Source organism: Candoia aspera, chromosome 1 (assembly GCF_035149785.1).
Source record: "Candoia aspera isolate rCanAsp1 chromosome 1, rCanAsp1.hap2, whole genome shotgun sequence".
NCBI lineage: Eukaryota > Metazoa > Chordata > Lepidosauria > Squamata > Boidae > Candoia > Candoia aspera.
In genome coordinates this window covers 111,452,793-111,474,963 of record NC_086153.1, presented here as the reverse complement: position 1 = coordinate 111,474,963, position 22,171 = coordinate 111,452,793, and the positions used below count along the sequence as shown (strand labels likewise).

The 22,171-nt window shown below is 40.8% G+C and overlaps 1 protein-coding gene across 2 annotated transcripts in view; it reads right to left on the bottom strand.

Annotated features, from left to right (window-relative positions):
• The window catches only part of MMS22L (MMS22 like, DNA repair protein), an 85,840-nt gene that overhangs the window by 5,397 nt on the left and 58,272 nt on the right, over window positions 1-22,171 (bottom strand). For both annotated transcript variants that reach the window (XM_063311872.1, XM_063311865.1), the window contains exons 16-23: window positions 16,753-16,903; window positions 14,398-14,540; window positions 13,104-13,246; window positions 12,811-12,970; window positions 9,014-9,183; window positions 3,729-3,946; window positions 3,220-3,386; window positions 1,288-1,384 (exon numbers count right to left, since the gene is read on the bottom strand). In XM_063311872.1, coding sequence (XP_063167942.1) covers window positions 1,288-1,384; window positions 3,220-3,386; window positions 3,729-3,946; window positions 9,014-9,183; window positions 12,811-12,970; window positions 13,104-13,246; window positions 14,398-14,540; window positions 16,753-16,903 — 1,249 coding nt within the window. The remainder of the gene's footprint in view (window positions 1-1,287; window positions 1,385-3,219; window positions 3,387-3,728; window positions 3,947-9,013; window positions 9,184-12,810; window positions 12,971-13,103; window positions 13,247-14,397; window positions 14,541-16,752; window positions 16,904-22,171) is intronic.

Sequence of the window (22,171 nt, the reverse complement as noted above, 5' to 3'; positions counted from 1 at the left end):
GCAATTATACATGGCAAATTCCTACTCACAATAACACTCAACACCACTTACACTATCCCCAACACAGAACTGTTCATTCATACTACTTATATAACCAATATGATGTGCTGAGTCACTTCACAGGTGTTGACAATCACATCTCGTGATCCTTCTACTCTGATTAATTACTGCTCTCAGCTGTACAACAGCCTTGGCATTTCCACATTCACACAGTAAAATTCCTTCGACCTTGGGTATACCCTGACATTCTCTACATAGGGGAGGGTATGAGAGTTGGGCAGAGGGAGGGTAAGTGGCTCAAAGTCACCAGATGGCTTCCATATGTAAGGAAGAACTAGAACTTACGGTTTCTAGTCCACACCTTAACCACTATGTCAAACTAGCTTTCAATTTTAATTTCAAATTTTAAATTTGAAACAGGTGATCCAACTTTGCTGAAAGCATCCCAACACTGTTCAAACCACATCAAAAGTCTTATGATCTTGAAAGTTTTAAGCTTGGAACACTCCCAAAATGTACAGACAATACTGAAACATTTCTGGTGAGGTCTGAATGACCCCTTCTGAGCTTGAAGTTTTTCAAAACTAAAGCATTTTAGTCACTTCTACTTTATGGCTATTTCACTGTTGTTTAAGGCATAATGAGAATGGAAGTCCAAAATACCTGGAAAGGACCAAATTGGGGAAGGATAACATTCAATATTAGCAAATTGTAACATTCATTCCTATGCTACACAAAGTTTGATCGCATGAATTTCATCCTCCTCCATTACCCCTGGGGTTGGAAAAGCCTTGGAAACTCAAGCTATTAATTGTGAAGCAAAATAGGTCTTAAGTTCTTTCAACCATGGCTGCTAGAAATTTTATTCACCACTTACGAATCTCCCACCCTGAAAAGTCTTTAAATATTTACTATAATAAACCTGCAGACGACCAAGAACTATTTGTCAATGAGAGAGTGGGGATGGAGGAACACACAGTAGGATTCCACAGGGCAGTATACAATTCTGCTTAAACATGAAGCCTCAACATACACTAAAACTCCTTTGTGTTCATGGCTGCAACTGTGATGTGCTCCCCCATGGTATAAAACATCTACAGGGGGTGGGATGTGCGTGTGCTACCTGATTTGTTGGCCAAGCCACACAATATACCATCTTGCCAAGAATGGAAGTATATAAATAATACACATCAAATTATGTTAGGGATAATTAGTTGCTTAAAAGAACATGTTTTCTGTCAAATGCTTGCAATCATTTCAGTGCCAGTTGGCTGGTATTCTACTTACCTAAACACAGAAATCAGTTGGGTGGCAAGCTCGCCTCCTGACCTTACTTGGCAGCCTTCTACTATGTACTGCAGCATCTCTGTAGAGAGTTTTTTAACTGCAAGAGACAAATTGCATGGAGCCTTTGAATAGCTACATCAAAAAGAGCTCTAGGAAGTTTATGAAATGATTAGGGTTGGAGAAGTGATTGTTTTTGGTCTTATGATTCTGAGTAACTCATGACTAATCAATGTAAAAAGTTTAAAGGGAAGGTGCCTGATGAAGTAATGGAATAAATGACCACTAAATAGCTGGCGACCAAGTTTATAATCCTTTAAACCCTATGGAATTATAGAGAAAGCCCAACTCCTTCCAGATATATTTCTCTTAATTTTTGCTCTACAGAATCCTGAAGTGGCACATGATGAAGTGTGAGCTTAGAATGTTCCGTTCAAGCCTCATCTCTCATGTGCGCACATTAACCTTAGATAAGCTATTATCTCTCACCTCCATTCTAACAGGTAATCTAAACAGTTGAAATGATAAACTAGAATATTTTGAACTTTAAAAGTACTAATTACTCAGAGTTGCTACCACGAATAAAATATGAATATTCCAGAAGCATGACCACTAATCATTAAATGATTGCAACCATAGAAAGAGACCAAGCAATTCTCTTTCGAGAGGGGATCTTAGTCAGCAACTTAATCCAGGGACTAAAGTGACTGAAGTGCTGCTGCCAGGATTCCACCCCAATTTCATTGGCCTCCTTTATTCTGTCAAGGTTGTTCTGAAGAACATTTCATTCAATAAGGACCTTTTCTTTTCTGCATAGGAAGTAGTTTCAGGAAAAGCAACTAACTCAACACGAACTGAAAGTTTGGAGCGGGAGGCTCTGCATGACGTCCACTTCAATTTACTTGCCTTAGCTCAAGGTAGATTTCATAGATGTGGAACTTGTTATAGGATAAAAAGAAGCAGTACAGGTATTCCTTGCTTTTGTGGTCGTTAGGTGAGGATTGCGCTATTGTTAGGCGAGGACCTCACGCTTCTCCTGCCCTGTGCAAACTGCTGGTTCCATTCTGCTGCCTCCAGCCACCCCGCCAGTCTGGGGAGCTCCCTTCAGCAGACGAGGTTCTGCTGCTCTGCCACGTTCGCTGTGGACATCCAGGGGCCATGCCCTCGCCCAGCACCTGGACCCCAGGCCAGCAGCAGGAGGAAGAAGATAGTGAAGGTCAGCTGGGGGTGGGGGGGTGGCAGGGGTAAGTGGCAGCAGTGGAGTGCAGTGCAGCCAAAAGGGCAGAGATGGGGGGGGGGATAGGCGGGTGGGGGGAGTTGAAGTGCACGCTGCAGTTGTAAATGCTGGCCAGTTGCCAAGCATCTAAATTTTGATCACTGACAGCAGGGGCGCTGCAATGGCCATAACTTTGAGGACCAGTTATAACTACCATTCATTCGGTGCCATTGTAATTTGAATGGTCATTAAGCAAGGCCTACCTGTACCTCCTTGAGCACCAGCTAGCTGTCACTGATAAACAGAACAACCCAATAGGTGTTTGTCCTATTTTTCCTTGAATGTCTCTTACATAGCCAGAAGGCTTTTCACTGTATGTCAATACAGAACCTGTTCCTTCTTAAGTTAATTGTGTATAGGGTTGTAAGTTAAACATTTGGAGTTCAAGAAATGAATGACAAAATCTTTATCAATTTAGGTCCGGTTATATTGATGATCAAATGATGCCAGTGGCCGATTCAAGACATAAACTATCTACTGTGGATGTAAGATCCTTGGCTTGCATGCAAACTCCCAAGCATTTTGCCAGATTGGAGAATCTTGTTTATATTCACAACCATCAGTATGTCCTTGCACAATGAAGTCTGTGATCTGTTTCTTATACTTTCTAATATTCTAATGCACCATATATAGACAACAACGGAAGCCCCTAAACTTACCTTGTGGTTCATTAACCAATATCAGGCACTTTAACACAGAAGGCAGCAACATCTCAACATCACATATTTCAATGCTCTTGGTCCTTTGCAGTGCTTCAAGAGTGAAAGCTAAAACTGATCCTAGGCAAGGAGGAGGGGCATTACCTTTGAACTGCAGATAATTTTCACTGGAAGAAAATGAAAAGGAGTCAGTGTCTCTAACATTCTTTAGGATAAGTAATGACAAATACATATGTGTTTATTTTTCAGCTATAATACAGGTATGTGCCCCATTTTAGTTTCCACCCACATAATTTTACACATACACAATGTGTTCTGATAGAATTAAATCCATCCTGATGTTTTTCTGTTGAAATGTTCTGACCACGTTTTCAGTGCCTAACTGAAGGATTGCATTAAGTGATGCTCGTATCGCTTTCAAAGTAAAGGTACCAAAGCTCTTTCTCCACCTCTTTAGCTATTAAAAATTTAAATGCCAACAGCTGATTTTCTTCTTTTCTGGACGTTACCTGATAACTTGCACAGAGGCCTTATGTAGATGCACGGCTTCTGGAGTGGGGGCAGAACTGTACAATGCCAGCAAGATGGGATGCTGTCCAGCTCGAGAAGTGACAGATGACAAAAGAAGAAAGCGCCCCAAGTACTGGTGAATAACATTCCGTAGCAATTGGTTCAGATAGGCACTTTGAGTCTGAGACTGGCAATGGCAACTTATAAAGGACAAGCCCTACAGAAGGGGAAAAAAGAAGCCTATTTTTTTAAAAAAAATTGCCACAGTCGAATTCTGAATGCAAATCATCAAAACCATCATCATATCATCAAATTAGTCTTCTGAAACTAAAATCTGCTGTATATGCCACAGTGAGAATTATATAGCACCACTACCCCACTCAAAGTGTTATTAATTTTCAAACACATCAAGTGGTGCTTATTTCTTAAAATGTACGAAAGGAGGATTTTTTAAAAAAAAGTTGTTAGTCAACATAAATAACATATTGGCTATCTCTATATTTGCTATCAGAGCTTGGAAGTTTCCACTTGCAGGTGCCACTTGTCTTGCCCCTTGCCCCTCTAGGACCAAGAGAATCTTCCTCCACTTTACCTCTCCTGGTGCTCCATTGCCTAGAGACAGCCAGGAGAGTTGCCATGAGGATAACAATGACCTGTTGACTTAGGCCATGTGACCCAGGTGAAGAAGAGGATCCCTTTTGTGCCTGAGGGTGGGATGTTCGAAGTATTTTCTGATTATTCTGCTCTGTTCCTTTCTATTCTTGATCACATATAGGAGGACAAAAAACCTTATTGTTAGGCCTCTTAATGAGAATTATTGAACCAAACTTTTAATATAAATAGAATGTTAAATAATATATTACTGATTGGATATAACTATCAATAAAATAGCGAATATTGGTATTCATTATTCTTAATTTAATGGTATGTCATATTTAATTTTTGATATATTTCAAATAACTAATAATTGAGCTAATGCAATGTTCAATATACAGTTATTTCTTTTTCTCTATTGTACTGTAAATATAATCCACTTTTTTAGAAATTTATACTGTACAAATAAATTCAGTCAATAATATGATCACAGACTATGTCAAGGATTCATTACATGACTTCAAAATTTTAACAAAAAAGAGATACTCAAAATACATAAAATTATACCTCAGTGTAAAATACAAAAGAATATATTCAATAATAATAGGGGAAAACATTGATTTTTATCTTCCTACACTTTTGCTCCTTCAAGAACAGACTGCCAAAAAGAATTTTTGCTACTTGCCACATGATCTTGCAGTCTCTGTCTGCAAGTAAATAGCTTACAAATATATCCTCTAGGGCACCTGGAAATGTGTGTATTAAGGGGGTTATCATGGTGTTAAGATATTGTTATAGAAGAGCAGTATGGAAAAATGTGGAGCAAAGTTTTAATCACACTTGCCCCTTATGGGCAGAGTCTTACTGAGTGTTCTTATGAATCCTCATGAATATTCATGAGAATTGCTGAAGGGAGGATGTTAAAATCTTCAAGGAAGAACACCGCATGTTCTTGGGAAAGTAAGATGTTTGACATATTATGCCATCTGGAAACTATGAAGCTAAGTTTTAGCTACTATACTTGAGGGCTTCTACCTCAATCTTCCTGCATGTCCATATTGGCAAGTCTTTATTTCAGTGTCTCTAGCTTAATTGTAGCTCACTTCCACCAGCCTCTGGGAGAAAGCTCATTCTGCAACATTTATCAGTTTTCAGGATGCATACAAAGAATCTATCAGTGTTAAAGGGGCCAAGCCTTGTTATAACCCCCCCCCCCCCCCCAGCATTAATCAAAATGTTAAATATCTTCATCCAGGCCTTAGGCTCACCTGTAAACATAATACCACATTGGAAATGCAACACAGCACTTGAAACACTTTCTTCAGAAACTTGGTCTGAATGATCTCAAGTTAGACATGTCTTTTTTCCCAAACCAAATTCTACCCTATAGAGAAGTTGCTCCAGGGGGTTAGCTACAAAACACCTGATACCAGCTGGAATAAACTGAAATCCCCTTGTGTTCTGTAATGCTCCTTGAGTCTTCTGGCTCCATATAAAAGTCTATTTTTTAATTACCAGATGAGTAGAAAATCATCCCTGTTACCACCTGCTTGAACTTCTGCCCATTAACGATCCAGGTCAGGCTTCCAAATCTTTTTGGAAATACTGTGATCTTAGTTTTATTGAGGTTTAACTCCAGGTGCTGCTCCCTACGAAGAGGGATAAGGATCAGTGTGCCTTCTTTAGCCCTGCGGTGATATTGATTGGATCACTGCATAACCTGGGTACAGCAGCACTATCATGTGCCCATCTGCAATATTTGGTTGATGAAATTTTATTTTAGTTAAATGATTGACCATAGAATTAATGCAAAAATCAAATAGCCATGGGACAATATACAAATAAATTATACAATCTATTATACAATCATAGAAATTTTCCAAACAATTTTTTAACATATAATGTTTGGTCGTAATATTTATGCCTAGCTTAAATGGACAATGGGGCTTACATTTTTCCATACTTGACAAAGAATTCAATCATGAAATTCAAATATGCAGGAATAACTGATATAAATTGTGTATGCATGATTCGTAAAAGAACTAACCTGAACGTAAAACAAAATAAAGTCTTCTATTGGGATAGTAGTTGTTGAGGAGAGCTATCCATGGTTAAAAGAAGGAACTTTTTCTTATCTTGCTGCTATCCTATAATTTAATGTTTAAGTTTTAGTATTTGGAATTTATATTTAAACTCAAATTAAAAATAAAAGGCAATGGCAGGAAGCCTTTTGTGAAGTACTCCAATATTTTATAGCTTAAGAACTATGAATGCTTTGGAATATTCATTTTAGATCCTCTTATTTTATGTGGAATTCTAGCTTGTTTTAGCTGGAGCTAAAGAATTTTCTGTTCGTGACTTTTTGTTTGTTCTATGCATTTTTTCCTCCTATCTGTCTAAACAGATTTTGTTGAAAATGCTTTCTAAGATTGACAGGAACAGAAGTAAATCATGAGCCTCTTACCATATGGAGTTATTACCGGAGAACTCATGAAGACTCTTACATTGAATTCACACTAGCAAAATGATCAAGTGAGAACTATCATGTATTGGTAGAAGAAAGCTTTTAAAAATATGTGAAATATTACCTTTAATGAAATATAATTTTAATAATCTATATAAAAGTTGCTGCTATGTTTATCAACATCAAATATTGAAATAAAATCATTTTTTTAAGAGTGCAGATAATATTGTGGGATTAGAGAAGTGTAAATATGCCATTAGCATTAACACCAGTGCCCATTGTAGAGGGAATAAAAAGTCAACCACAATTGTTTTGAAAATGTTCAGAAGAAATTTGTTATCAATCACTGATAACAGTCTACCAGATGTCTGCGTAGAAGAATCAGTCCATAAATTATACTTTGCAGAAGCACAGATATGAACTATAAGGATTAATTAGCTAGGTTTTTTAATGGTAAATGGTAGGATAGACTTGTAAATAGAGATTTATAGTTAATCTGAACTGAGTAACAACAGTTTCCAGGCAATTATACTGTTAACATACCACCACAAATTTACTGATACTGTTATGCTTGGGCCACATAAGCTAATTATCTTTGTGAATTTACTTTCTGGGTATTCCCTAAGAAGACTATAAACTGGTCAGGGTAGTCTCCTTATGGTAGACTAGCCTTACTTACCTAAGAAATTCTATTTGTCTTGGAGTAAATATACAGAATGTCTCATGCCATGCATTGTCTGAAATACCATCTCACTCCAACCCAGCAATAAGGCTCAATAACCCAGCAAATAAGATAGTATTTGTAATCCTAGTCTTAATTCCCATTAAATTTTCCTATCCTATCCTATGCCTCTCTAGATATGGCAGTGTACAATTCTCTGAGCTTTGAAAAGGGTTTATGGGAATGTAAGACAAAAGTTGAGATGGGATCCAGACAGACCGTATGTGTGGTTATGAAAAATATGAGGTGGGGAAGGGGACTGACTTTTTCTGGAAAGGGTCAGGTTCACACTGAAAGATCAGCTTGTAACTTGGGATCATTCCTTGATCCTACCTTGTCCCTGGATCTTCAGATGATGCATTGGCAAGCACTGAGTTTTCACAAGCAATCTATTAAGCCAATTTATACTGTTCCTGAATTACTCCAATAAATAAATAATTATTGATGCCTTGGCCTTTTCACACTGGTTACTGATAGGCATTCTATGTAGGACAGGAAGGCATAGAACCGTAAACAATGGTGCCCCCAATCCCCAACCTTCTTCACAAATGTCCAGAAGGATATCATGGCCAATAGCCCTGAACACCACTGAGAGATCTAACAGGACCAGAATGTGTATAGTCCCCACACAATGCCCCCCATTCCCAACCCCTGGAGCTGGTACCATGGTCAGCAATCTCAAAAGCCACTAAGAGATCAAGAAGCACAGGGATGAATGCACTACCTCCATCCTGGCTCTGCCACAGGTCATTTACAGGTCATTTACCAAGACTACATCTATATTAAATCTCAGCCTAAAACCTAACATGGTTCTAGATAATCCACTTCCTCTAGGGCCCTCTGTAGCTGCAGTCTGGCCACTTTCTCAACAACCTTCCCCAGAAAGGGATGACATGGGACAGATCCATGGTTGCCATTGAGGCCATAAACTCCTGCACTGCCCCAGATTCTATGGTCCAGGTGGCCGTTTGATATCCCCAAGCATCAACAGTTTCAGGAACTTTATCACCTGCCCAGCAATGGAATCTAGCAGCACAGGTCGAAATGATGCTGGGCAGCAGGAAGGGGCAGTACATCAAAAACAATTCCAACTGTTCCCTAGAGCCATAACTTTGGGGATCAGGTGTAAGTACCATTCATTCAGCACCATCGTAACTTTGAATGGTTGCTGAACAAATAGTTATTAAGCGAGGACTACTGGTAATCACTGAATGATAAATAATCAATAAGTTGCTTCACAAGTGCCGTCTTCATTTTTAAAACAGGTAAGGGAGAGAAATGTATCTGTATGCTTCTGAGATGATTAAAATCAAGTACAAAGCAACATGTAACCATCCCAAAGCTTGCAGTATTCAAGAGTATACCTACATATGTATGTGTTCATTATTATTTATATGTGTGCAAATACACACACACACACGTGTGTGTGTGGGGGTCCCTCTGTGTGTGTTTTCATACACGTACACATGAACAGAATATAGAGAGGTACAGAGAAACAGGCAGACCTGAAGGAAAAAAGGAAGATTCTCACGAATGGCAGCCAACATCGCTGCAGGCAGTTCTTTATCTTGCTGAAGCACAACATGGGGCAAAAGCAAGCAATCTATTATACGGAACAAGAGGGGCTGTGCTTTGGAAGTAGCCAATATGGCTGCCCAGGACTTCACAAGGCATCCTGTTGAAACAAAACCAAGAAAACCAAAAATCAAAATTGCAAAAAGAGAGGGGAAGCATGAACAAATATTCTGCTGGGTTTCATTTCTAATGGTAACTATAGCAACCAAATACTCGCATTTCCATATATCCCACTTAATAGTCCTGGGGACAGGGAAAGTCCATTTATATAGTAAACTAAGAAATGAGAGTTGTGAACTTTGGACTGAAACCAGGTATGCCAAGGGAAGAGTATACTCAAACAAATAATGCTAATATATGCTACTTTTATACTTTATTATATTTACTATTTAGTGTGATCATTTTTAATGTGAATTGCTTTGCTTTTTGTTTTTAATCAAAAGCAGTAACACAGGCGGTTAATAAATGAACAGATAAGTATGAAGCGAAGCGTACATGCACATAATATTCAGCGACACATTTTAAATCCCCTTTCACTTCCCTAACTAGCAAATATCACAGGGGAAAAGAATGGTCTTGCTTCAAATTCATCAATAGAATGCCCCACAGAAAGATGAAGATGGAGACTGTGTTAGTACAGAATGCTTGCCCCAATTTTACTTCTCAGGCCAATTTTTTAGGTCTGCACAAGACAATGAACCCAAACTAACACTATGGATTGACTCTGCACACCACAAGACCAAAATAAGACTGGCTATTTTGTAGATGACTGTGTTACACAGCTTTAAAATCCTGAAATTCTAAGGGAGATCTCTTTTCCAGGTTTCCTTATGCTGCTCTTCCAAAGAACTACAACTGAAGGAATGACAGGTATAAGTTACAATATTTTTATTTAATATATTTAATACTGTTTCCTAAGTAAGGGTCTTAAAGCAGAGCAGAGATAAAAAAGAATGTTAGTTATTGAAAGAAAGAAAGAAAGAAAGAAAGAAAGAAAAAGAAAGAAAGAAAGAAAGAAAGAAAGAAAGAAAGAAAAAGAAAGAAAGAAAGAAAAAATTAAAAGCAAATAATATAAAAGCAAGATTTAAATAGTGGGGGAGAGAAAATATTAATCTATGTTTACACAAAGAAGGCCAGGGTGAAGAACTTTCAATAAAAGATGTAATAGTATGCAGCTCCAAAGCATTGAGGAGAGTATCCCAAAAAAAGACAGAGAGAGGGGGGAAGGCAGGCAGGCTGCAAGTACCTGAAGATAACAGTCTGCAGGAAAGAACAGAACCACCTTCAGTAATTATAGGGACTACTACAGCCTATAGGGGAAAAGGCATTCTTCACAGTGTCCTGGTCCCCAGCTGGTACTCTGTTAAATATGGTTTGGTAGCTAACAGGCAGTCAGTGCAGCTGTTACAGCATTGGCCCACCATTTTGCAACATAGCCAGGCAGAATGAGAAATTCTCCCTCCTGCTTCCCTTTATAGCAGTAGAATGCTGCTTGGATTCATGACCAACTCTTTGAGTGACCTAAGTAAGCTACTGCCCCTACTTGGAAAGTAAAAATTGACAGCACATTGCAGCTAAGTGCTGCCTATCATGCCATCATGTGATCTTTCCAGACAAGCAAGATGTTCTTGAACAGTAACAAACTTGCTAGGAAAGACGTAAGAGAATCTACAGTTTCTCACAGATTTCTAGAAGGAAGAGACAGGAAGTTAATATGGTCTAGGCTGGTGGGAGAGAGAAGGTGAGATGATGACGAGTGAACTATGTTGGACTAGGCAGCTTTGGAGCTGCTGAAACTTTTAACCTGTTCCAGGGGAACCCAGGTCAAGACTTCCTAAGTGAATGCAGTCAGGAGAAGAAATGGATGGATGGGAGAGAACATTACGTTGTGGGATATTCACCAGAAGGGGAAGAGATCATCCTACATGGTTCCATGTTCGAGAGGAAAAATTAAAGAGACCCCATGTTACCAACTGGAAGAATAGCCAACTAAGCCTAATTAATGCCTTTCCTTAACTCTGAAAGAGAACATAGGAATTGCTACACAGTTACTGGCTAGAAGCAGAATTTTTACTTTCCAAGTGCGGGCAGTACTAGTTTACTTAGTTACACTAAAAGAGTTGGTCATGAATCCAAGCAGCATTCCACTGCTATAAAGGGAAGCAGGAGGGAGAATTTCTCACTCTGCTCGACTATGTTGCAAAAACAGCTGCAACATACCATAACACCCACATCCAGTAGCCTATAAGAAATTATCAGTGTACGAATGGCCAGACTATCTTCATTCTGGGAAAAGATATTATGGGTCTATAACTACAAATATCAGAATCATGAAGGCAATGGTTTTCCCTATCATTATGGAAGTAAAATTTGGACTTTGAAGAAACAAGACAGAAAGGGTATTGATGCTTTTGAACTTTAGTGATGCAGAAGACCATGGATAGTCAAAAAAACAAAAAAATGGATCAAGGAAAAACTTCGGATATCAATCAAGGCACAAATTACTAGGCTCAAATTATCATAGTTTGGACACATTATGTGAAGACTCAGTTCTCTTTAGAAGACTATAATGCTAGGAAAAGTGGAAGGAAAGAGAAGAAGAGGACAGCCAGAAGCAAGGTTGATGGACTCAGTTACAACAGGGGTGAATTCAACACTGGGAGACCTGAAGGGCCAGACAGATCTTCCTGGAGAAAGTCTATTTATGTTGTTGTTAAGATTCTATAGCAACTTAAGCAGTGCTCTGCTGGATTGGAGCCCTGGCCTATCTAGTCCAGCAGTCTATTCTCACAGTAGCCAACCAACTGCACAAGGAAGTCCACTCCCAGAAGATGGCCTTCAGAGACAGTCATACTGCCATCAAGGCTAATAGCCATTGATCCCTGTGACTTCCACGAACCCTTTTTTGAAGCCAGCCAAGCTGGTAGCCAGCACATCTTGTGGTAGCAAATTCCAAAGTTTGATTATGCATTGTGTAAAAAAAAAAACTCTTTGTCTGTCCTGATTCTTCCAAGATTCAATTGCATTGGGTGACCTCTGATTCTAGTATTTTGGGAAGGAGAAAACAGCTTCTCCTTGGCCACATCATCCATACCAACTTAATGGCACATAATCATAAATAGTTAGCTGGATAAAAAGCTGGATGCAGAGAGGGCTTTTTCAGAAGTTAATCTACTACTGTCCCACCAAGGCTGCAGGCACAGCTGAATCACACAGAGATCCATTCACTTCTCCTTGGATCAACCCAACCCAACTTGAGTGCATGCACATACGCACACATACACAGTTAGAATTTAAAAAAAAAGAAGGCACAGAGGATCAGAGGACATGAGGGAGATTCAGCAGTTACAAGTGTAATGTCTGTATCTTGGACCTCAAAAAACTGATCCCATGCAACTGGACCAGATAATAAAGTGGACACTTAGGAGATATGGTATCAAAAGCAGCACTAAAGTCAACATGAAAACAGGCAGTTTTATTCTCAGATTGCCTCAGTGTGTTGCAGCAGGAGTTTCTGAGAACTCCAACAAATGCATATCCCAGCAGCCTCTTAATGAATCTAGCCTCACTTGCACTATGTCTCCTGGCTGGTTTTACTGACAGAAGTTTGCAAGGGAACCAAAGGGCAACCTGGATTCTGTGTTGCTGGAGAAGTTGCCTGGAAGCATTCCTACAAATGGCTTTGCTTTATACAATTAACAAGGGGAGCACTAAGCATGATAATTACCTATTATTTTGTAGGTGAGATGCAGTCCTTCTGCAGGCCCTTTTTTTATTAAGTAGGGTTTTACATATTTTAAAATATCACCAAGATATACTAGTGCTTTTGTCACCATGACTGATTTTTCAGACAGATGCTGAAGTCCACTGTAGTTTTTTCCAATAGCCTAATAAAGTATAGGGGAAAAAAAAGGAGAGTAATCCTTGATTAATATTGGGATACATCTACCCTATTCAAAAAGGATAGGGTATTTCCTAATCCTATTCCTCCAAAATTGCTATTTATAACAAACACCATACCTCAATGAACTGAAAAACAGCATCCTTGGGATCTTGTTTGTAGACTGACCCATCAATGTCAGCCTTTGAGAAGAGAGTTACTACTTCTGGTAGTTTGAATATCAGTCTTGTCAGTTCAGTCAGTTGCTCCATATAAGCGTTACCTATTTATCAACAGAACATGATGTGACTTAGCACTGAACTTTTTTCCATCAAGCACCCGTCCCTAGACAGTCCCTCAGGTATGGTGAACTACAGCTTCCACCAGGGGAAGATATGAACTGTACTCTAACACCAGTATTTGTCTGTCGGATTTATATCCTATGTTTCCTCAAGGAGCTCAAGGCAGCATGTGTAGCACTTCCCCCTCCATTTTTCTGCACAACAAAAACCCTATAAGGTAGGTTGAGTTGAGAGCGTAATTGGCCAGGTCACTTAGTGAGCTTTGATGGCTGAGGGTAGATTTGAATCTGAGTCTCACTAGTCCTAGACCAATATCTTAACCACTATACCACACTTCAGATTTGGAAAAGTGTAACAAAGCGTAAGGTTTTTAAAAGCATAAACGTTTCTTAGAAATTATAAGATGCTATGGCTGTTAGCATTTTCCCTCCAACTCGTTGCTTTCTGAAGGTTATCAACTTCTCTCTTGCCATCTTTGTTATTCCCAGTTGCAAACATCTGTATACTCCAGTAAACATCAAAACAGTCAAACTCAAGCCCAGACGTTCTGCAACATCTTATCCACTACTCAAGCCAATCTCCAATCCACGTGAGATCATCAAAGGTCAAAATACAAAATACATGAAAGGGCCACTAATTTAACTGTTGTCTTATACCCCAGAAGGATGGTTCCAGGGGTGTCTTGCCCTTTGCTTGCAAATATAATGAAAATAATCACTAGCATTAATATCTACAAATATAGACTTTCAATTGCCATAACAGCAAAATATCCTCTCACGTGGATTAAAAATGTTTTGAAATAATTTATAAATTTAGGCTATGATTTTCAATTAATTACTCTACATTATTCATAAAGTTCGGAAATTTCTGTTTTTGTGCTCAAATGAACAAGCTTATCTTAAATTAAATTAAAAAAAAATCAACTGATCAACTCCCCCAGTAGGTAAACATAAACCTTAAATTAAATTAAAAATTAAGCAACTGGTCAATTACTCCAATAGGTAAACATAAACTGGAGGTATAATTAGGCAAAAAAAAAAGAAGTGGGGGGGGGGGGGGCTAACATTCTGTATGTAGTTGAAAAGGCTGAGTTCCTCATTGCTACTGATCATATATAAACCAATGTACATACTAGCTGTTTGGTCAGCATCTGTCCTGATCAAAGCCTCAGGAGGCTGATTGATAAACATTTGTAAAATGCATCGAAACCAAGATTGAACAAACAAGGATTGGTAAGATGAATGACCCATGCCAGTAAGAGCTTCAGTCAGTGCACTGCAGAGAAAAGAAAGCCAATAAAGAAAAACAAATTAGGTAAATAGAAAATAGAAAAGCCATTCTTTCTCCTTGATTTGTATCATTTCCCTTTTTATCTGTATATAACTCCTGCAACTACTGCCTCTAAGAAATGTCCTGTACGCACTGTGGCACAGAATACCATGCCTTTTCTCTAAACTGGGCAGAACTGACCCCTAAGCTGGTTTGGCAACGCAACTGAAGCAAGATCTAGGATGTCAGTTATTCCCAGTTCTCCAAGTGCTTCTATGTACAGCCAGTAGAACAGCTGGAAAATTCCATGCAGCTTGTATATGCAAGGGAGTTAGGGAAATCAATGAAAATACAATGCAACATAAATGTTTTCAAAATTAATGTTATAATTTATTGGAGTTGGTCCTCCTGAGCTATTAAGAGAGGAAAAAACTGATAATCTCTGTTCAGAAATGCAATTTAGTGTCCTTAGTCTCTAACATACACCCATTCCCCCTCTTCAGTGCATTTCTCTGTCCTCTGACATACCTCTTTTTCTGACATTCCTCTTTCCCCACTACACATTTGTTTCCTAGCAGACTGTCTGAGAAGAATTAAGCCAAACTTGCCAAAATGGCTTTTGAAATTGGATTATTTAGAGTATGGGAAAGATAATATAGGTAATGTTATTTATATAACTGAAACTCAGTTATAAAACTCAGTAAATTATACCAAGAATAATTGGAGAGATTTTGTATTCTTTGGGTGTAATTCCAGATGCTGTTTTTCACCTTTAAAGCCCTACATTACTTAGGACCTGGTTATCTTTGGGATTGCCTACTCAAGGAGAGGGCTTTTTTTGAGTCTCTAAGGTAATATAATAATCAGGGAGCTCAGAATCAGGTCTTCTCCTTTGCCATTAGAGTGACCTCAACCTTTATGTAATTCAGAAGAACCAATGAGACCTGGTTGTTCCAGGAAGCCTCCAGGGAGTGAAATATGGAAGTGTTGATTTTATTTTGGAGAATATTTTCACAGTACATCAGTATTCTCTTTGTTAAAATTGTTGTATTCTTTGTTATGAAGGTAGAGTGTTTGCTGCTTAGAGTTGATTACAACTGAAGCAGCCTACGAGCCTAGGAGAATCCTGACTGTAAAAGTATGAGAGTTATGGGAGAAAAAGCTTGATCATATGTGTCATTCTATCCCAGTGAAGGTTGTCCACTGGGACAAGGTTCTGGACCAAAAGACTTTCTCAGTTATATTTGCAGATTTCTAGGACTACACATCAAGATTCTGTACCCAAAGCATGTGCTTTGTGAGTGAGCTACAATTTTCCTATTAAACTGTAAACTATGATTGCTGACACTGTCACTGAGGTGAAAGGCAAAAACCATTGATATTACAACTTGAGCATGTTTACACGTGCATTCTTGTGCCCTCTCCCACATGAAGTTGTTTACACACATTAAAAATAGGAAGATTGCATAGATCATTCAGCTTAAGCAACAATTTCCAAGCAACATATTTTGAAGTGTGTCTGGCTAATGCACGTCTGGCTCATTCCTAATTTATACAATTTAAAAATGTATTATGAAATCCCTCAGAGATGCACTGTGATTCCACAGTTGTGCAAGAGTTACACTCTTGAATCTGTGGCATCAGACAAACTGCCTCTAATTAAATAACCATGCCAGAAGACTTACTTCTTACGTATTTTTCATAAATGGTTTGCTCAATGTCAAAAGCAGCGAGGTTCCATCTGACATTAAGCTATTTTACAGAAATGGATAAATGGAAAACAGCTATTGTGTAAATACAATGCAGGGACTTAAAATGTTCCTGTGATTGAAAAAACACCTTCCAAAGAACAGAGAGTCTTGATGCACCACACTAAGGGAGCTCTGGAGATGGTCTCTGAAGAATAACCTGTCCATATTAAAGAGCAAACTAAGGGAAGTTAAGTCATATGCCCTTGGTGTTCAAAAAAATTAATACCTATGCCCTAGCCCTTGGACTAAACTAGTCTAAGACACTTTAAAGAATTAAAAAAACTGTGTTAACTCATCCAAAATTTGTAGGGTTTTAATAATTTTTTATAAAATAGATTTCCAATCTTGCTTTCACAGCAATGTAAAATAAAAGTCTAAACTTTAATGCAATGGAAGAACTAAACCAATGTTATGCAAATACCTACTTTATTTAGGTATTCATTTAGCCAAGAAGTTGTATGGCTCACCTGTTTTGTATCAGGTGTGTTAGATACCGTGAGACCAGCTGAGGACAAACCAGATCATCCCATCCAAACAAATGCATCATAGATATAATTGGCTGAGGCTGGAGATCTGATGTACATGTGCTGGGCAAATCCAAAGCCAACAAAGTCAAACCTGATTTTCAAACCAAAGTGGGTGTAAGTTAGAAAAGCAGAGAAGTAGAACAAACCTACACATTTTGTATAAGGCTGATTTTTTAATACTAAGATCCTTGCCCCTCCCCAGTGAAAATAAGAAATCTGAAATCTTGAGCAGAGCTTCAGGATGTATGCTTCAGCTTTTCCTGCTAGCTGTTTGTCTCTTAAAAACTGTCTCAACCAGCTGTTTCCATGGAATTCTATAGTTAAAAAGGAAAGAAACTGGAAACAGGAATCATAAAATGACATGGATCATGCTATTTGTTGTGAAACCAGGTTTCATCAGTCAGGCTCTCCCCTCTAGCATAGATCAATCCCCTTTATTTGTGATCAAAGTTTATTTTTATCTTTGTGGGTATTTGGGGAGAGGAAGATGATATTGGCAGTTATTCCTCAACCAAAATGAGTTATAAACTTAACTGTGCTGTATTATTTATTCACTGAATATGTAATTATTTATAAGCAGCTTATACTTTCACTGTTCTTTAGCATTTTAACACAAACATTGCTGTATTTTCAATGTTACTGATGATCAACTATATAGTTTTATTTTTTACTTTCTTTAACAAGTATGCAAAGAAAACTAGAACTGACATTTTAAATAGGGTACCAGGGCCACTGCTTTAGTGTTGTGCCAGTATGCTATTGCACATCCAGAAAATGGGCAGATATTTCCTTTCTATTGCATTTTATTCCATCACTATTATATCTTAACTATTGCAAAGCTGAAGTTCAAGGTCTTTCTTCATTCCCATTATCGACTAGGATTTTAAGAGTACACGTGTTTAATTCTTAATTCATATTAAGGAAAATACATTTAAATTCAGATCTGTCTTTTCCAAATAATATTGAAATGGATTCAGTGAGCTATTATAACTAAATGCAAACCTTCTTGTATTGAGTTGGAATATACAGTTAGTGTACAGGAATTTCATGGAAGAAATAGCACTGTATTAAAATACAAAGGGACCAGATCAGATGGGCACAGCTCCAGTGAAGTCAAGGATCACTTTTATAGTTTAGTTGCAAGATGTTGTTCCATCTGCTAGAATTTTGAGTGGCATTCCTACATTATAAGACTCCAGAATACAGGGTGTTATTTTTTTTAAAAGTTACACAATGTATTTGAAATCTTACTTGATATATATTTACAGAACAGTGAAGATTATTATAATCCTAGAGAAACTCAGGGGGAAGGGAATTTGTAGCAGCACACGCACTCTGAACAAACTCATTTAAGCACAGAGAATATGCACTGTATCGAATATGATGAAGCATCAACCTTCCTTCCTTCCTTAAATTTATATCACCGCCCATCTCCCCCCAACGGGGGACTCTGGGTGGTTTGTTTATTTATTTATTTGATTTCTATAGCCGCCCATCTCAACAAGTGACTCTGGGAGGCTTACAACAATAAAACCATAAAACGTTTAAAACAATAAAAGTAATAACAGAACCATATAAACCTAAGTTACTATCTAAAAATATAAGTAAGATAATAAATGTAAAATCCAAGAGGAGATGGAATCACAAACAATAGGGGTGCTATGGCGCCAACCACCCCCAGGTGGAGCTGTTACTCTCCCCATCCCAAGCAAGGTAGCAGAACCTGGTCTTCAAATTCTTCCAGAAGGCCGGGAGTAAGGAAACCCATCTCAACTCCGGGGGCAGGATATTCCAAAGGGCAAGGGCCACTGCCGAGAAGGCCCGCCTCCTGGACCCCGCTAGATGAAATTCCTTTGCTGATGGGGTCCGTAGCATGCCCTCTCTGCCGAGTGGGGCGGGTTGATGTTCTGGGGATGAGATGGTCCCTCAGGTAACCTGGCCCCATGCCATGTAGGGCTTTAAAGGTAATAACCAACACCTTGAATTGGACCCGGAAGCAAACTGGTACCCAATGCAGCTCGTGCAGCAGTGGTGTCACATGTGCTGATCTTGAGGCACCAATAACTGCCCACATGGCTGCATTCTGGACCAGCTGAAGCTTCCGGATACTCTTCAAGGGTAGCCCCATGTAGAGTGTGTTGCAATAGTCTGTATGGGAGATGACAAGGGCATGAGTGACGGTTCGGAGGGCATCTCGATCCAGGAATGGGAGTAGCTGGCGCACAACACAAAGTTGTACAAAGGGCCTTCTGGCCACGACTGCCACCTGCTCTTCAAGCAGGAGTCGTGAGTCCAGGAGGACCCCCAGGTTCTGCACTGGTTCCAAATGGGGCAGTGCTACCCCATCCAGAACCAAAGATGACAGCTTCCTGGAAGCCAAGGGGCCACCACAGCCACTCCGTCTTACCAGAATTCAATTGAAGCCTGTTGTTCCCCTCCAGACCCCCACAGTCCCCAGGCACTTGGAGAGGGTGGAGACTGCATCACTTACTTCACCCAGGATGGAGATATATAACTGAGTATCATCAGCATATTGATGATACCTCATCCCATGGTGACGGATGATCTCACCCAGCGGTTTCATGTAGATGTTGAATAGGAGAGAGAACCGAACCCTGCGGCACCCCACAATGGAAGGGTCGAGGGTCAGATCTCTCCTCTCCTATCACCACCGATTGGGAGCAGCCCTGGAGGAAGGAGATGAACCAGCGCAAAACTACACTGCCCACCCCCAACCCCCTGAGCTGCCCCAAAAGGATACCATGGTTGATGGTATCGAAAGCCGCTGAGAGGTCCAAGAGAGCCAGGATGGATGCACTCCCTCCATCCCGCTCCCACCAGAGATCATCCATAAGGGCAACCAATGCGGTCCCTGTACCATATCCCGGCCTGAAACCTGACTGAAAGGGGTCCAGATGATCCGTTTCTTCCAGAATCCTCTGGAGCTGCAACACAACCAGTTTCTCAACCACCTTTCCCAAAAAGGGGAGACAGGGTGAAAATTGCCCAGTATAGTAGGGTCCAGGGATGGCTTCTTGAGGAGGGGGGTACCAGCGCCTCCTTAAAGGCAGCCGGAAACACCCCCCCCCCCAGATGCATTAAACATCACCTGGATCCAACCACAAGTCACCTCCCGGGCTGATTTTACCAGCCAGGAAGGGCATGGGTCAAGGTGGCAAGTCCGGATTTACAGTCCGGAGGATCCTGTCCACTTCCTCAGGCAAAACAGGATCAAACCGTTCCCAGATAACAGGGTAAGTACGCTCCCTTGGCATCTCCCCAGACTCTGTTTCACCCTTAGAGTCCAACTTAGAACGGATCTGAGCAATTTTATTCTGCAGATGCTCAGAAATCTCCTCCGCATGACCCTGTAAATGGGTCACTGAGTCTACCTGACTCAGAAGACTTCAAGTGATCTTAAACAAGGCCGTCAGGCAGCATTCTGTGCAAGCAATAATAGTGGAGAAATACTCACCTTTCGCCGCTGTTACCACCACAAGGTAGGCCTTAATAGCGGCTCTAGCTTGTGTTTGGTCAGACTTAGTTGTCTTTCTCCAGCAGCGCTCCAGACGTCTCTTAACCCTCTTCAAAACCCTGGGGAGTGACGGGTTGAACGTGGCAAGAGAGGTCGCACAGGTGTGATCCTGTCCAAGGCCCTGGCCCTATTCCAGGCTGTGGCCAGGACCTCCACTGGACCATGCAGCAGGCCCTCGGGAATAACCCCCAGCTCCCTCTGAAACCCTACCGGGTCCATCAGCCGCTGGGGGCGGACCAATCGAATGGGTCCTGCCTCTCTGCAGAGTGGAGCAGCACAATAGAATCTCAGGGTCACCAGGGTGCGGTCTGACCATGACAACAGGGACAGATCTAGTTCTCCCCTCAGATCACATTGCCACTGCTCAGACAAGGAAACCAAGTCCGGGGTGAGACCACTGTCTTGAGTCGGGTCGCGAATAATCTGGGACAGGCCCATGGCTGCCATGGTAGCCATGAACTTCCGAGCCGCATCCGAGGTACATCCCAGGGATGGCAGGTTGAAGTCTCCCAGAACCATAAGTCTGGGAACACCACCAACCCCGAGACAGCCTCCAGCAGCTCAGGGAGGGAGGTTGCTATGCAGCAGGAAGGCTGGTACAGTAGCAACACCCCCAACTGTTCTGGGGAGCCCAGCTTGAAAAACAGGGTCTCACAACCAGCCACTTGCGGAGCAGTGCCCCTGAAGGCCACTAAAGATTCTTTGATGACAACTGCCACCCCTCCTCCCCTGCCCCGGTGTCTTGGCTGGTGCCACACCTGAAACCTGGCTGGGCACATTTCAGAAAGGGCTACTCCCCCTTCTGAGTCGGTGATACACGCCAGGTCTGCCCCCTCCTCTGCGACCAAGTCATATATGAGGGAGGCCTTGTTGTTCACTGACCTGGTGTTGAGAAGCAGCAGCCAGAGACCAGGGCTCTTGAGGATCTGCTGTCCAGGGCCTGGGTATGACCAGGGAGGGCTGGAACTCGCCACTGGTAATAAACACTGGGGGCATCTTCCCCAAAGATGGCCTGCTCTCCGGGTTCCATAATAACATCCCCAGCCCATCACCACCTTGATCGGATAGCCTGCCTCACAGCCCCCAGAGTTTCCTAGTCCAGTAGCCTCCACTCCCGGACCTCTGGAAATCCTGGGTTTAATCAAGGGTCCCTTTCCCCACACATCCATCCTCTCACACACAATCTGCCTTGGGTGATGGAAGGTCCCCCCAGTGCACCAGCTCTTGCTCTCGGTGCTGTTGGGTCACAACCACCATCCACACCCTCACTGTGCCCCATCCTCAACCTCTCTCACTAGTAGAGGTGGGACACTCCAGCCACTCCTAACGACCACCTGTCTCTCACTCAGGGGTGGGTAGTCTTGCATACCCTCAGCCAATCCTAACCCCCTCCCGTGTCTCTCACCTACAGGGTGGAGTACTCTCACACCAAGCGGCCCCCACCCTCTGCCGCCTAATATGATGGGAATGGGCAGTCCTCTGCTTCCCCCAACAGATCCTTTATGATCTTAAAAACCATGGGGTATTACCCCCAAAACTGCTCTACCCCCAAGATCTTAAGCAATTAACATTGCTTAAGATCACAATACACATTTCAAATATAATTTATATCTAACAAAAAGCGCCACTCAATTTATGAATCAAGAGGTACCATATGAATAAGTGAGCACTCTACTAAGATGAATATATGAGTCTCTCTTCCCCTCTCTATATATGCCTGCATCAAAAGGTTGAATGTGCCTATAAGAATCCTACCATTTGCAGCTAAAGTCTACTATATTCCACAACAGCTTCGTCAGAAACAGGAATGTATCATGGCCACAG